At 55.4% G+C, this 12963-nt stretch overlaps 5 protein-coding genes across 5 annotated transcripts; 3 read left to right on the top strand and 2 right to left on the bottom strand.

Moving 5' to 3' along the window:
• Nucleotides 1-13: 13 nt before the first annotated feature.
• On the bottom strand, nt 14-1672 carry LTR77_007305 (uncharacterized protein; the record flags this gene model as incomplete). The annotated part of the gene is made up of 1 exon (XM_064804542.1): nt 14-1672. One exon carries the CDS (start codon nt 1670-1672, stop codon nt 14-16), a length of 1659 nt encoding a protein of 552 aa, XP_064657312.1.
• A 320-nt stretch (nt 1673-1992) lies between these two features.
• LTR77_007304 (uncharacterized protein) lies at nt 1993-2586 on the top strand (the record flags this gene model as incomplete). The annotated part of the gene is made up of 3 exons (XM_064804541.1): nt 1993-2064; nt 2114-2390; nt 2444-2586. The coding sequence occupies 3 exons, from the start codon at nt 1993-1995 to the stop codon at nt 2584-2586; spliced, it is 492 nt and encodes a 163-aa protein (XP_064657311.1).
• Nucleotides 2587-6370: 3784 nt separating this feature from the next.
• On the top strand, nt 6371-10054 carry LTR77_007303 (uncharacterized protein; the record flags this gene model as incomplete). The annotated part of the gene is made up of 3 exons (XM_064804540.1): nt 6371-6461; nt 6518-9922; nt 9972-10054. The coding sequence occupies 3 exons, from the start codon at nt 6371-6373 to the stop codon at nt 10052-10054; spliced, it is 3579 nt and encodes a 1192-aa protein (XP_064657310.1).
• An 856-nt stretch (nt 10055-10910) lies between these two features.
• DUG3 (glutamine amidotransferase subunit) lies at nt 10911-12107 on the top strand (the record flags this gene model as incomplete). The annotated part of the gene is made up of 1 exon (XM_064804539.1): nt 10911-12107. The coding sequence occupies one exon, from the start codon at nt 10911-10913 to the stop codon at nt 12105-12107; it is 1197 nt and encodes a 398-aa protein (XP_064657309.1).
• Nucleotides 12108-12386: 279 nt separating this feature from the next.
• LTR77_007301 (uncharacterized protein) lies at nt 12387-12841 on the bottom strand (the record flags this gene model as incomplete). Its single annotated transcript, XM_064804538.1, has 2 exons — nt 12387-12626; nt 12695-12841. 2 exons carry the CDS (start codon nt 12839-12841, stop codon nt 12387-12389), a joined length of 387 nt encoding a protein of 128 aa, XP_064657308.1.
• Nucleotides 12842-12963: the final 122 nt, after the last annotated feature.

The raw sequence follows: 12963 nt of genomic DNA, 5'->3' as shown, positions 1-12963 counted from the left end.
ATGTTCATCCCGCCTACCGCAACGAAGCCATCTTAGCAGCAATCACCTCCTCACACGGATACCCATTCGGCCTCAAATCCTCCACCTCCTTCCCCTCCCTCTCCGACAGCACGTCCAGCCCATTCCTCCGCTGCTGCTCCCTCCTCAACGGATCCGGCATCCGCCACGGCTGGTCCTTGCCCGCCTTCGCAGCGCTCCGTTTCTCTTTCCCGACGAGCGATCTCGCGGTCGGACAGAGCCAGATTTTCGGCCAGACGCTGTCATCCAGGTCTGAGAACTGCTCTAGCTCGCTGTCGATCTGTTTGGTGACGATGCGGTTACTGGTTATCGTGGTCCGTCCGGTCGCCCAGCCGTACATGAAGACAGAGTTGTTGATCTCTGTTAAGTGTTCGCGGACGGATGCCGCCTCCTTTGGTAAGCTGGATTGGAGGTCGCTTTGGTCCTGTTCGAGGACGCGGATAGGGAGTTGCAGGTCTGAGGGAACGGCGTAGGCGGACCATTCTTGTAGTTCGGATATTAGGTTTTCTGTTGGTGTATCGTTGCCCATGAATATTGCCGTTCTGGCCTTTTCGGATGGTGTGCCGATGGTATCCACGATCTCTCGCATTCGCTTCGCTGCCTCGAATGTGCAGACGAGGGGATGGCCTTTCATGGCTGGGTAGAGAAGAGACGGCAGTAAGTTCTCGTTGTCTTCGATCTCAACCTGCCTTTGGAGCGCGGTGTGGAACCAGGGTTCTTTAGACACCTTTGCGTGTGAGAACTCGGACACCAGCGCGAGGAGAATAGTGCAGTCGATATTGAGTACGTCTGAGAATGTCGTCAAGACGTCGGTCGCCATGATAGGCGCAGCAGTTTCGAAGGGCACGGGAGGTCGAGTGTCTTCGCCGCAGATGACTATTACGCCTGTCTTTCGGCATTTTTCGATGATGTTGTCAACCTCTGGTGTTTCACCTAGTTTTATGCGAGGTAGGATTAGGTATACAACTGGGTGTCTGGTCCTGACGCGGAATGCTTTGGAAGCTCGTGCCAGCTCTCTCGCAGTCTTGACCAGAGGTATTTCAGTATCATCGTCTGCAGACTTTGCGTCGCTCTGGGCATCTTCGCTCTCGTTATCCGAACCCCCAGAGTCCCAGCCCTCTTTAGCCAAGTCGAATAGCAGCCTCGTGTTGGTCACTAATGAGATTTTGGTCCAAGTCCGTCCGCCATCGTCAATGACATCTACTTTGGCAACCTCATCATGCATTTTCTTGGACTTTTTGCTCTTGCCTACAGGTCTGGAGTGGACTTTGTTGCTCGAAGTAGGCAGTTCTGCATTGAAGAACAATCTTTTCAACAGTGCTGTTACGTCTTTTGATCGTTTGGCAGTCGTCCAGCAAGCCTCTAAAAATGGTAGATTTGATGAGCGAGCGATGTGGTTGGTAGCATCGCTCTCGGGTTTGTCTGCCAACTTGTCGAGCATGCCCAATTCGGACTTGATGGTGTTCTTGAAGTGCGCTGTCTCGACGGTCCCTTCCATACGGAGTTGTTTTAGTCGTTCTCGGAATGCTTCCAATTCGGAGAGCACAGCGTTGGCTCGTATGACAAGATCGTTTACCAATGGAGATGATCCGGGAGTGTCGTCCGCAGTCGACGCATTGGCAGTACCGTCACTGCGGTCATTCAGGTCGTCCATATTCTGGAGAGTCTCCAGCGAATATTTATGTTGCGTTGTCGGTGTGTTCACTGCAGCGGCGGCTCATCGGGGCTCCTGGGTCTCAATACGAGCGAATCGTCCACTTCCACAGATATGTCACTACATCAAGCTCGCCAGGGCCTCTTCCTTGCTTTCGATAATGTCAAGGAATAGTGCAGTCTGTTCGAACATGAGTCGAAGATTGAATTCACTTTGGGACCGCACCGGAAAAACGATTCTCCGATGCTGTGGGGAAATAACATGCGAATGTCAATCTGTCCCGCAGACCTTCACCAACACCATTTACCAACCTGCGCAAGATGGTCCTCCTCACGACCAGCGAAGAATGGCAGCGCCAGTCGTCCCTCTTGCTGCAAGCCCGACCCACCACAGTAAGGACCACTTCACCTCCAAAGACTCCCACCACTGACGCATTTACAGGCTCGCATCTCCGTCAAATACAACGTCCCGAACCTCCAGTCAGCCAAATACCAGAGACGCAAGAAGTTCACGAAGGCCATCGAGCGTGAAGACAAACCCACCGCCGAAACTGCGCAGCCGAAAGTGCCAAAAGCTATTTTGTGCTTAAAAACCTACGACCCCGAGTCCGGCGTGTGCCTACAGTTCAAGACAGATAGAGCAGCGGAGGTCGGTCGTCTGATCAATGGGTTAGGGAAGCTGGGGAGACATATGGCGGCCTTGCCGCAGAAGACCGAAGGTATGCACGTTTGGTAGTGGGTGAGAGCGCTCTTTGGCTGATTTGAGGTCTAGATACTGTCATGGAGGATGCGCCTCCTGTGGAGACCACCGCCGGCCAGGATCAACCCGCTGCGACTTCGACTGACAAGCCTTCCGTGCCTGCAGGTGGTGGTGGCGGGGGCGGTGGGAAGAAGAAAAAGAAGGGCAAGAAGTGAGCTGGGCGCGGAGGCACTCTCCCATCAACTTCAAGCTGCCGAGCCCAGCAAGTGAGACGGCATATTTCGGTCGCGGTCTTGCACTCGGCAGTCGTCGAGCGCATCAACTCCAGAGGCCAACATCAGCGAAAGTGTAGGGATACGAACGTTCGTATCCGCAACGCCCCCAGCAGACCTCGTGGCACTGCCACGATCATTGCAACGCTGAATGAGAACCGGATTATCAGCCCTTGCTATGGAACGACCGATGGGCGACCACGTCTTGGCACCCTTGAAAGTCATGGCGGGCACTACCACACTGGCATTCAATACAAATCAACACTTGCCAGTAGCCCCGTCGATCAACCGAGCACAAGACGATTTTGCGCAGCAAGTAGCGCCTGAGCACGGAGTACAGGCGGTATTGAATCGCATTCACTCAACTCCAAGCATCAGGCTACAGATTCAGGATAGAAAAACTGAGCGGATTGTCACCGTTTCTCACTGACGCGAGTCTTTCAGTAGCTGAGACAATAGCAGAAACATTGTCTAAAGTCGACGCTTTTGTCTCTTCGTTCATTTGCCACGACCATTCGAGCGCTCCTCAACTTTGTTCAGACTCAAACCTTGCCAGCCCATGCATCTTATGGCCGGAGCCACGGAACTCCAGACACGCAATATGCAGCCATGTGATCACCAAGCCGAAGGCCCACAGGTGAGGTTCAATTGTCACCGCGGCATAGGGCAAACGCCCGGTGAGACCCTATCACGCTACTTTGAACTACAGTGGAGCCGCCGACCCTCGAAAGATACTTGCCTAAAGTATACAAAAGGGTCTGGAGGTAAGTATCAGGTACCTGTTGTTGGACCCTTCAACCGCATCCTCAACAGCCCGTCAACCGCATTTCAACAACCGTATCGACGCGGGCAACCGCATTTCAACAATGTCGGATAAGCTGCAACACTATACCGCGGATGTTTTGGGTCACTCTCTGTTGAGGCGACCAAGGCAGTTGCTGCGATTTTTAATGCCGAGAAAAGTCCAGGGTAATCCGCTACCGGAAGGCGCCTGCAAGCTGGCATGCATCCAGCTGTTCTCTGCCATGAGGCATTTCCAGCCAGCATCACGATCTGCCTGTATGGAGAGCGAAACCGAGCAGCTCACAACACTCCAGAGTCAGCGTCGCAGCTTGAGTGCCGACAGTCATTGCTCGGGTCACAGCGGCAACATATTGAAAACAATCACTCGAAGCCTGGGAACCATATGAAAGCCAAGCATTTGCACCCACGTGTGGGACGGCAACGCTACCCCAGGGTGCTTAAACCAGTGCTGAAGGTACACAATACATTTCTCCAGAATCGAGCCGGGTGAGCTTTTGACGGCGACGATTTATTCCCGCTTACAGCCTGGCCTTCCGAGTCAGGGCGCTGCAGGCAGCCGTCGAGCTCGCCGGTAAGGAAGCCGGAGTGCAGTATCAAGCCCATCACCACTCAAGGACAATGTCCGGATGGTAAAACGGGGAGACGGCGCCCCACGGCTTCATGGTGTGTACTGTTGATGTCCTCTAGGAGGAAACAGCGAACTTCCTTGCGATCTGTGCCGCAATGATGCATTTCGGTCTTGGTAAGCTACGCCGGGCTACACCACGACCGACCCATCGTCGGAGTTGGATGCAATATGACAACTAGCTTAGATCCACCTCGCAGACGACGCAAACACCAGGACCGCACGGAACCGTAGCTCGCGTGGTCGACAAGAAAGTGAAGCGAGGGTTCCTCTGTAAAAGTGACCTAGTGACCTCTCTGTACCCCACAGCATCACCAACGCCTCGACCAATGGACGTGCTGTGGGATATGCAAGCCATTGTTTAGTTTGTGGGGAGCTCTGTCGTGGGCAGGGGCACATCGTTGCCGCTTCGAGACTTGTAGTTGGAGAGATCCCCGAGATCGTCGAGATATTCGCAGCGACAAGGCTGATCGTCGAGAGGCAAATCTGCAACTTCTCATTCCTTGGAGCCGCGCTGTTCATTTGAGTGGTGGAAGTGGCAGGCGCATGAACCGGCAGAGCTTGCTGGTGGAGCAGCGCGCGCGAGGCTTCCTCCGGCAATGGAGGATGACGTGCGGCTATTCGGCCTTGGGTGGCTGTGGCATGTACTTGTGACCTGAGGTGCGTCAAGGGACACTTCTTAGCCCAGCCGCCCACCTCACTCTCTGCTCGACGGCACCCAATACCAGCACAGCATCAGTGAGCCCTTTTCGATCAGTGCGGGTCCCTTCGCCAAGTGGGTGAGGTACGTCGCGGTTCCCTTCGACGAACCTGCGCAAGCCGCTGGGAGCTTGCCCGGTGCTGTCTGTTTGGGAACGGGAGCGCTCGGAGAGGCAGGCAAAGCAGGACGGTGATCTTAGCACGATGGACGCCGGCAGGGCTACTAAGATCAGCGGCCGGAGGGTTTTGCGCGCAAATCATGCTTTTTGCTGGTAACGACATTTAGCGGGCAGTGTATTGGCTACCTTGTTAGAACGACCAACGGCCTGCTGCGGGTGGGACTAGGCCACTGACCCACCCAGAGCGACGGCACGGTGGAAGGCCGGAGTCGGACTCAACCAGCAGAGCAGCGCAAGCACTCGCAACTCCCAGGGTTGCATGTCACCGGCGCGCCAGACTGCAGCATTTCGCTTGCAAGCCACGGCCGTCGCGATCGCAGATCTGGCGGCGACGAGCAGCAGAGAAAACTGGACCGGGAGTTCCCTAGCTTGTCGCCTCGAAGTCGCTCGACCTGCTCGAGTCTAGCGTGGTGGCAAGCAGTTCTGTGCCCGTCCCTCGGCCTTTGCATCCCGGTGCAGAGGAGCCAATGGCCGCGGTGCTCGAGTTTGACGGGCATGGAAGCACTCATGCTGGACGGCCACCCTGCGCGCGGTTGCGATGTCAGGTCAGGCCTGGTGATGTCGGTACGAAGGTAGCTTGGTCCCTTTCTTCAATTGTGCTTCCTGTTATGCAACATCTGTTCTTTGGTGATACTTGCGTGAGCAATCGAGACGCCCTAATAACGCTGCAACACATTTTTAAGTGAAACCATACCGCATTGTCGTTAGCAACAAACCCCGAGGCACGGCCGCCTGGTGCACCCTGCCGTCGACTATACCCCGGACTACTCCACGCCCGCAAATCGTTATACCAACCTTGAGCGACACCTGCACGAGCACCGAGCATCCGCAGTTCCTTTGACGGTTCTGTTTTTGTACGACTCCAACGACTGCGATATCAAACTCTCTCGCTGTTAAGGTTCGACGCTTGCTGTACCACGGGGACTCGACCCAGAGCATTGTACGTTGTTACTACTCTCCGGCAAACCCAACTCACCTGCGGTCCAGCTGACGACTTCGACCCAGACCACACAATCGCACACATATTGGCTTATTCGAGGTATTGTTTCCAGCCTCCGTCCGGTCGGAACACACCCAAATCGACTTCTATTCCCATTAGCGAGAGCACGACTGGTCGGACCATTTCCATCCTTTTTTTCGGATTCGCACACACTGCAGCGACGATTGAGCGTTCATAGCACGAGCGAGGGACAGAAACACATATCATCAGGAAAGCACACACTGCAGGCAATCCCGCAGAGGAGGGCGAGGACAACACGTGTGTTGGCGCATAGCCTCGAGCACACTGGCTGAACAATCAAGCCGCTGACCGAGTAATCAAACGGTCGCGCGAGGTGGCATACCTGATCATCCATTGGCGATCAACTTTTCGCTATTAATAAGCTAGCTGGTGGCAGCGTGGGCATTTGTCTCTTGGAGCATGCAACCGGACGTCGTTCTCAAGGCCGAAGCGGACGCTGAATCTCCGGAGTCCAATATCAACGTCTCAAGTGCGAAGGATAGCAAGAGCGGTACGATAGACCATTTCCTGCTTCAGATGGGCTTAGAGCTAATCGTAGACGTGTAGGCCGTCCTCAATCAAAAGCAGGCGCCGGACAGAATGGCGGAGCCAACGGTCAATTTCCACCGCCCAAGACGGACAAGCCGAGACCACACATCTGCAACACTTGTGGAAGGTCGTTCGCGCGACTAGAGCACTTGAAACGACATGAGCGGTCTCACACGAAAGAGAAGCCGTTCGAGTGCGCAGAATGTACGCGGTGTTTTGCGCGGAGAGACCTGCTCCTGCGGCATCAGCAGAAGTTGCATTTGACTGGGACACCATCTTCCAAGCCGCGCAGTGGAAGGCGAGAGAGTGTCAGCAGCGCTGGTGTGGCCAGCGGCAGAGTACGCAAGAACTCTATGGCAAATGGCGCCAGCGGTCCTAATGGCACTGGGATCGGCCATAGGCCACGAGCAAACACGATCAGCCACATCGATCTCTCGGGACTCGGTATGATGGACACTCCGAGCTTCAGTCGGCTGAATGCTTTGGGCCTTGGCCATGTGAACATGGGCGGTCTGCCTGGCCCGATGAACATGGACTATCGCGGCATGTCGACCGCCATGGGCTCTCACGGCAACATGGGGCTGCCGAAGCTTGACACTCATGCGTTGAACAATATGGACATGACAAACTCCCTGCGGACGGCTCCTCCACAACCCAGTTTTGGCGGCTTCGACATAGACCAGCTTTTCAATCCAGGTACTACGGTGAACCCGGCACAGCTCCATTTCGGCGGATCCTCGTCTACGAACCAGTTCAACATGCCACCGCTAGAGCCGTTTACTGTCCATCCAGCGATCGACCCACAAGCGCAAAACGACGATTTTGGCTGGATGAAGAACTGGCATATGCAAGTCTCGCAAGACGGAAACGAGAATGCCATTGACGAATCGTCGCCTTCACGCATGAGCAGTGGGGATAGCCCTGGCGACTGGACAGAGAGTATGAGCAACAGCACAGCCGCCATGCCAATTCAGAACAACTTTCAATGGGAGCAGCATGAAATGCAGAGACGGCAGTCTATGGGGACGGGGCCATTTCACCTGGATTCCTTAGGCACGGGGCTTCCGAACTTGGAAATGCAGCCAAATACCATCTCTCCGAGCACGCTGCATGACCCGACTCCAACGGCCGATGCGTACTTTCAGCAGGCAATGATGCAGCAACAGCAGCAACAACAACAACTATCCCAGCAGTTTCAGCAACAGCAACAAAACCTACAGCAACCCGAGATGATTCAAGGACAGCAACAAAATTTCTTCCCGACACCGCTCTCGCAGTTCAACTCGGATAGCCCTAGCATGTCTTCATCGTCCATAACTGGAAGTAATAGACAAAGCTCGGTGACCTCTGTTTCCACGGACTCCATCACGGACGCCACGCGACAAGCGCTGCTCCTCACTCTATCACAGCCCTCCGTGTTTGGCCACAATCCTAGAAAGTACTCGCAGCCAAACATCAGCTCCCCTCTCTCACCAAGTGGAGGAGCTCGAGGGTCGATTCCAGGTCCCAGTCTCCCCAGCACTAAAGAAATCCGACGATTTGTAGAGGCGTTCATCCAGTACGCGCATCCGCATATCCCAGTCACGCACGTCCCGACACTATCCTTCGAGTCTATCGAAGCCAGCATCAAGGGCGGGTCGCCCTCCAGCAGCCTGGGCGGTGGCGGCGTCGGGGGCGGTGCCGGATGCCTCGTGCTGGGGATGGCGGCCATCGGCGCACTCTACGAATACGAACATCCGGCGTCTAAGGAACTCTTCAATGCGGCGAAGAAGATGATCACGCTGTATCTGGAGGAGAGGCGGAAGGCCGACGTGACCGCGGCAGTCAGCGGCTCGAACGCTGGAAGCGATGGACATCCCCATACGCCCCTGTGGCTGGTTCAGGCCATGTTTCTTAACGTGATATACGGTCATCAGTGTGGGGATAAGACGGCCGCGGACATTGCGAGCAACCACTGCGCCGCCTTGGTCAGTCTCGCGCGCGCTGCTGATCTCGCTCAGCCGCAGAGTACAGGCACGCCGAGTAGTGACGACGCGCAGAATGGCACGAATGATGTGGAGATGAGCGAGTCGAGCATTGCACCTGGAGACAGCGTGTCGCGGCATCAAAGCGCCGAGACGGACCTTCACACTCAATGGATCACGTGGAAGAATGCGGAAGAGCGCAAGAGGACGCTTTTTGCAATCTTCATTGTGTCCAGCTTGTTGACGACGGCGTACAATGCTACGCCAACAATCATGAACTCGGAGATTCTGCTCGATCTGCCTTGTGACGAGGAGCTGTACTCTGCTGGAAGCGCGCAGGAGTGGCAAGATCGTGGTGGACTTGTTGCGGCAGAACAGAACACCATGTCGTTCGCTACCGCGCTAAGCACGCTTCTCACAGCGAACCAGCGGCAAGGCAGGAACTACACTTCCACGGCGTACAACTCCAACAACCCACTCGGAGCGCTGCAAGCTGGTGATGGCCTAACGGACAACGATTTCAGGCCCAGCACGTTCGGATGCCTCGTCCTCATCAACGCTCTTCACAACTACATCTGGGAGACTAGAAGCAGACATCACGGAAGACAATGGACGCCGCAGGAGACGGAGTCGATGTTCTCACACATTGAACCTGCGCTCAGCGCTTGGCTGGAGGCTTGGAAGTCGAACGAGCACCACAAACTCGAAAGACCGAATCCGTTCGGCATGGGACCGCTTTCAGCAGACAGCATTCCACTGCTGGACCTCGCTTTCGTGCGGCTGTTCGTCAATCTGGGGCGATCTAAAGAGGCATTCTGGCACCGCGACTTTGACCAGATGGCCGATGAGCTCGCTCACGGGTCGGAGATTGTGCAGCACGCTGAAGGTACCCCAAGTGCACCATCTGAGCAAGAAAGATCGAACCGAGATGGCAATTCTCCTGCAAACAACGCTGTCCAGAGGCGACCTTCTCAGGACCCCAATCCTGAACAAGCCATCTCGAGGCGCGAACGCCATCTCCGGAAAGCTGCGTACTACGCAGCGGATTCTCTGACCATGGCCTGCACCTACAGCCTCACATACTGCGACGCCGCCTCGCACGAGCTCCCCGTTCAATCGGCCATGTGCTTCTTCGACTGCGCCCAAGTCCTAGCCGAATGGGCCTGCACCGTCCAAGAACGCGTCGGATGCTACCTCGGCGTCCTCGGCCGCGACCCTGTTGACTATACCCAAGTCCCGGCTATCATGATGCTGCAAGCAGAAGATGTCGAGCTTTTCCGCAAAATCGAGCGCATCTGCGAGAGCTTTGAGGCAAAGCGGTTCCAGCACGAGAATCTGTTGGCTATGGAGACGCAGAGCTTGAGCGCTATGAGTAACGTGAATCTGGGATTGTGTGGGTACGGGAGCAAGATTTTGAGGATCACGGCTATGATGTTGGAGAAGGCTGTCGTTTGGCCTGGTAAGCAAGAGCCACCATACACACAAAATTCGTTTGCTGACTTTCGCAGTTACACACGTCATGGCTAAGGCCCTCGACACTCAGGCCGCCCACATGGATCGCCGGGCTGAGGAGTCCACGATGTCCAACTGAGCTGGCCTCCAGCAGCCGTCCTACCACGATTCGCACGAGCCCTGTTTGGACGTCCCTTCGACACTGCAGATGTTTACCCATTCAACATATTCTTTCGGCTATCCCTGCTTCCTCTGTACAGCGACTTCCGCTACATGTTCTAAATCATCTTTCCGATACCTTCTTCGGTACATAAAAGCCCAGGAGAAAACTACAAAATCTTTTCGTGCAGTATTGGACGCGGAGGCAGCATGGACGGCGTTCTCACGGCTTGTGGATGGACGACTTATTAATGAAGATGACGAACTTTCAGCGCGTTTGCTCATTCGAGGACAACGGTTTGCTGCACAGGTGTGCTTTTGGGTGGGAGGGCGATGCGAATCGAATCGGAAAAGTGTACCCCTTTGGATAGTCAACTGTATCTACGCACGATTGTTATGACCTTGTCATCCGCGTTCATTCTGAAATGCATCTGTGGGTGGAGTGAACGATACCTCACCGTCGTCAATTTAAGCTTCACCAGCACGTGACAGACCCTGGACCTCACTCACAACCCAATGCCTTGGATACTCCACGATCGTCTCTCACTACCTACAAGTACTTGCATGTACCTCACCAACGCCCACGTGTACGCACGACATCCGCAGATCCATCATACCCACCACCAGCACTAACGAAGGTTCCGGCACCCAGGACATAAGCCTCCTGTCGTCGCCGGATATACGCCGCGAGCCCCTCACCGTAAGGCGGAGTCGAGAGGAGCACGAGCATGCTTTGACGATTACTCCGCATCCACGAAAGGATCTACACCTCCACCTCCACTGGTCTGACCGTCTCCTCCTGAGCTGCTGAGCGGGGTTTGTCGCGGACGGCAAGAATGTGCCGGTTCCTGATTTATTCGGGCCAGTCGCCTATCTTGCTCTCCCACCTTATCACTGCGCCTACGCATAGTATCCTCACGCAATCTTACGACTCACGGTTGCGGCTGGACCAGACGAGACCGCACAACGGGGATGGGTTTGGCGTGGGGTACTATACCACTGCGCCGTCGAGCGGGAGCAGGAAACGCGGTGTCTCGGATCCAGAGGTGAAGGAGGAGCTGATTGATCTTGGGCCCGAGCCGTGTATCTTCACCTCGACGATTCCGGCGTGGAACTGCAGGAACCTGGAGCGGTTGGCGAATAAGACTGTCTCGCCGCTCGTCTTCGCACATGTACGGGCGAGCACGGAGGGTGCGTTGAGCGATAGCAATTGTCACCCTTTCAGCCGTGGGGCGTTGATGTGGATGCACAATGGTGGTATTGGGGGGTGGAAGCTTGGTGTGAAGAGGAAGTTGGTCACGGACATTGGGGATCGGTGGTTTGAGATGGTGAGCGGGAGTACCGACAGCGAGTGGGCGTTTGCATTGTTCTTGGACACACTGGAAAAGATGGGGTGTGATCCTGATGATGCGAGGAAGCAGACGGAAGGGTTCGGGCATACAGTGTTGAGGAAGGCGATGTTGCGGACTATTGAGAGGATCAATGGGTTTATCAAGGCGTTGCCGGAGGAGACGAGGTCCGCGGGGGATACGAGGAGTTTGCTGAACTTTGCTGTGGCAGATGGGAAGTCGGTGGTGTGCACGCGGTATGTGAGCAGTCGGAGTGATGAAGCTGCTAGCTTGTTCTTCAGCTCGGGCACGAGCTGGCGCGAACAGAAGACCAGCCGTGATGGGACAAGCACTCCTTGCAAGCCAGGGAAGGGCGAGTACAAGATGGAGCGCCGCGACAAGGGGGCCGACATCGTGTTGGTGGCATCCGAGCCGCTCACCTTCGAGCGAGACAACTGGGTCACTGTGCCTACGAACAGCGTCCTCACCATCCACAACCAGACTGTTCTGATCCATCCTATCGTCGACGAATACTACAACCACACGCCTAGCATGCCGAGGAGTAGTAGGTTCGCTGCCGACAAGGGACAGACGATCGGTGATGGCATTGCGGAGAAGAAGAGCACGAAGGCTGCCATTGCAGGTCAGAGCGGTGTTGGTGGGATGAATGGTGGTGCTGGGGAAGCAGGACTTGCTGCTGCTTGAGTTGTGTCGGGTTGCTTTGATTCTTTGCTGTCTTTTGTGTCTTCTAGCGATCGCGTCTGGCGTACCACTGGATATACCCATGCGGATACTTTAGCATTAGGAAGCATCAAAAGCATTCCGGGTCATGGTCTCATCTGAACTCGCCACTTTCACCCTACCCGTCTCGTGATGCCCTGGCGCTCTCGAACGTCACACTCATGTCTCGTGCCATGCCACCGAGCTTAGCCACAGCCTCTGCACCGGCCGTCAAACGTCCCGCATCCTTCCGTGGGAGGCATGTCACTCCTTGTCATAAAAGATCTCATGATACCGATGTGTCGCATCCACCACCGCCTCCACTGCCGCAAAATCTATCCACCTAGTCAGCACCGCCCTCAGGCCTTTCGCATCTAGCAAGAACAAAGACTGACCGATCTGCCCCTCCGGCCCAAAGTCCGTCGAAGCCATCACCTTCACGCTCAAATCATTCTGCACCTTGCCGATAATCTCGACCGCGTGGTTGAGCTGGAGATGTGCGTCCTTCTCACCACGTCAGCACCACTATCAATCCTCTTTGGGGGGTGGGGCTTGGGTGAAGTGGCCCATACGCGGTTCAGATACACACTGATCTGGCCCCCAGCATCGATCGTCGCCTGCTCGCCGCGCAGCTGTCGGACTTTGCCGAGGATGCGGACGTTTTGGTGAGAGAATTGCTCGAGGTATTGGGCTGTGATGCGGGGGGTTGCTTCGGACATGTTTGTGGTTGATGTCGTTGTAGTTGTGTTTCGCGGAGGTGGATGAAGACGCGTTGAAGCAAAGTCGCGTAAAGTGGCTTGGCGTGAACGGTATCACGTGCACTCTTTCATGGATGCAGTTG

Source organism: Saxophila tyrrhenica, assembly GCF_035928015.1.
Source record: "Saxophila tyrrhenica strain CCFEE 5935 chromosome Unknown scaffold_11, whole genome shotgun sequence".
NCBI lineage: Eukaryota > Fungi > Ascomycota > Dothideomycetes > Mycosphaerellales > Extremaceae > Saxophila > Saxophila tyrrhenica.
This window is presented reverse-complemented; position numbering and strand designations above follow the sequence as displayed.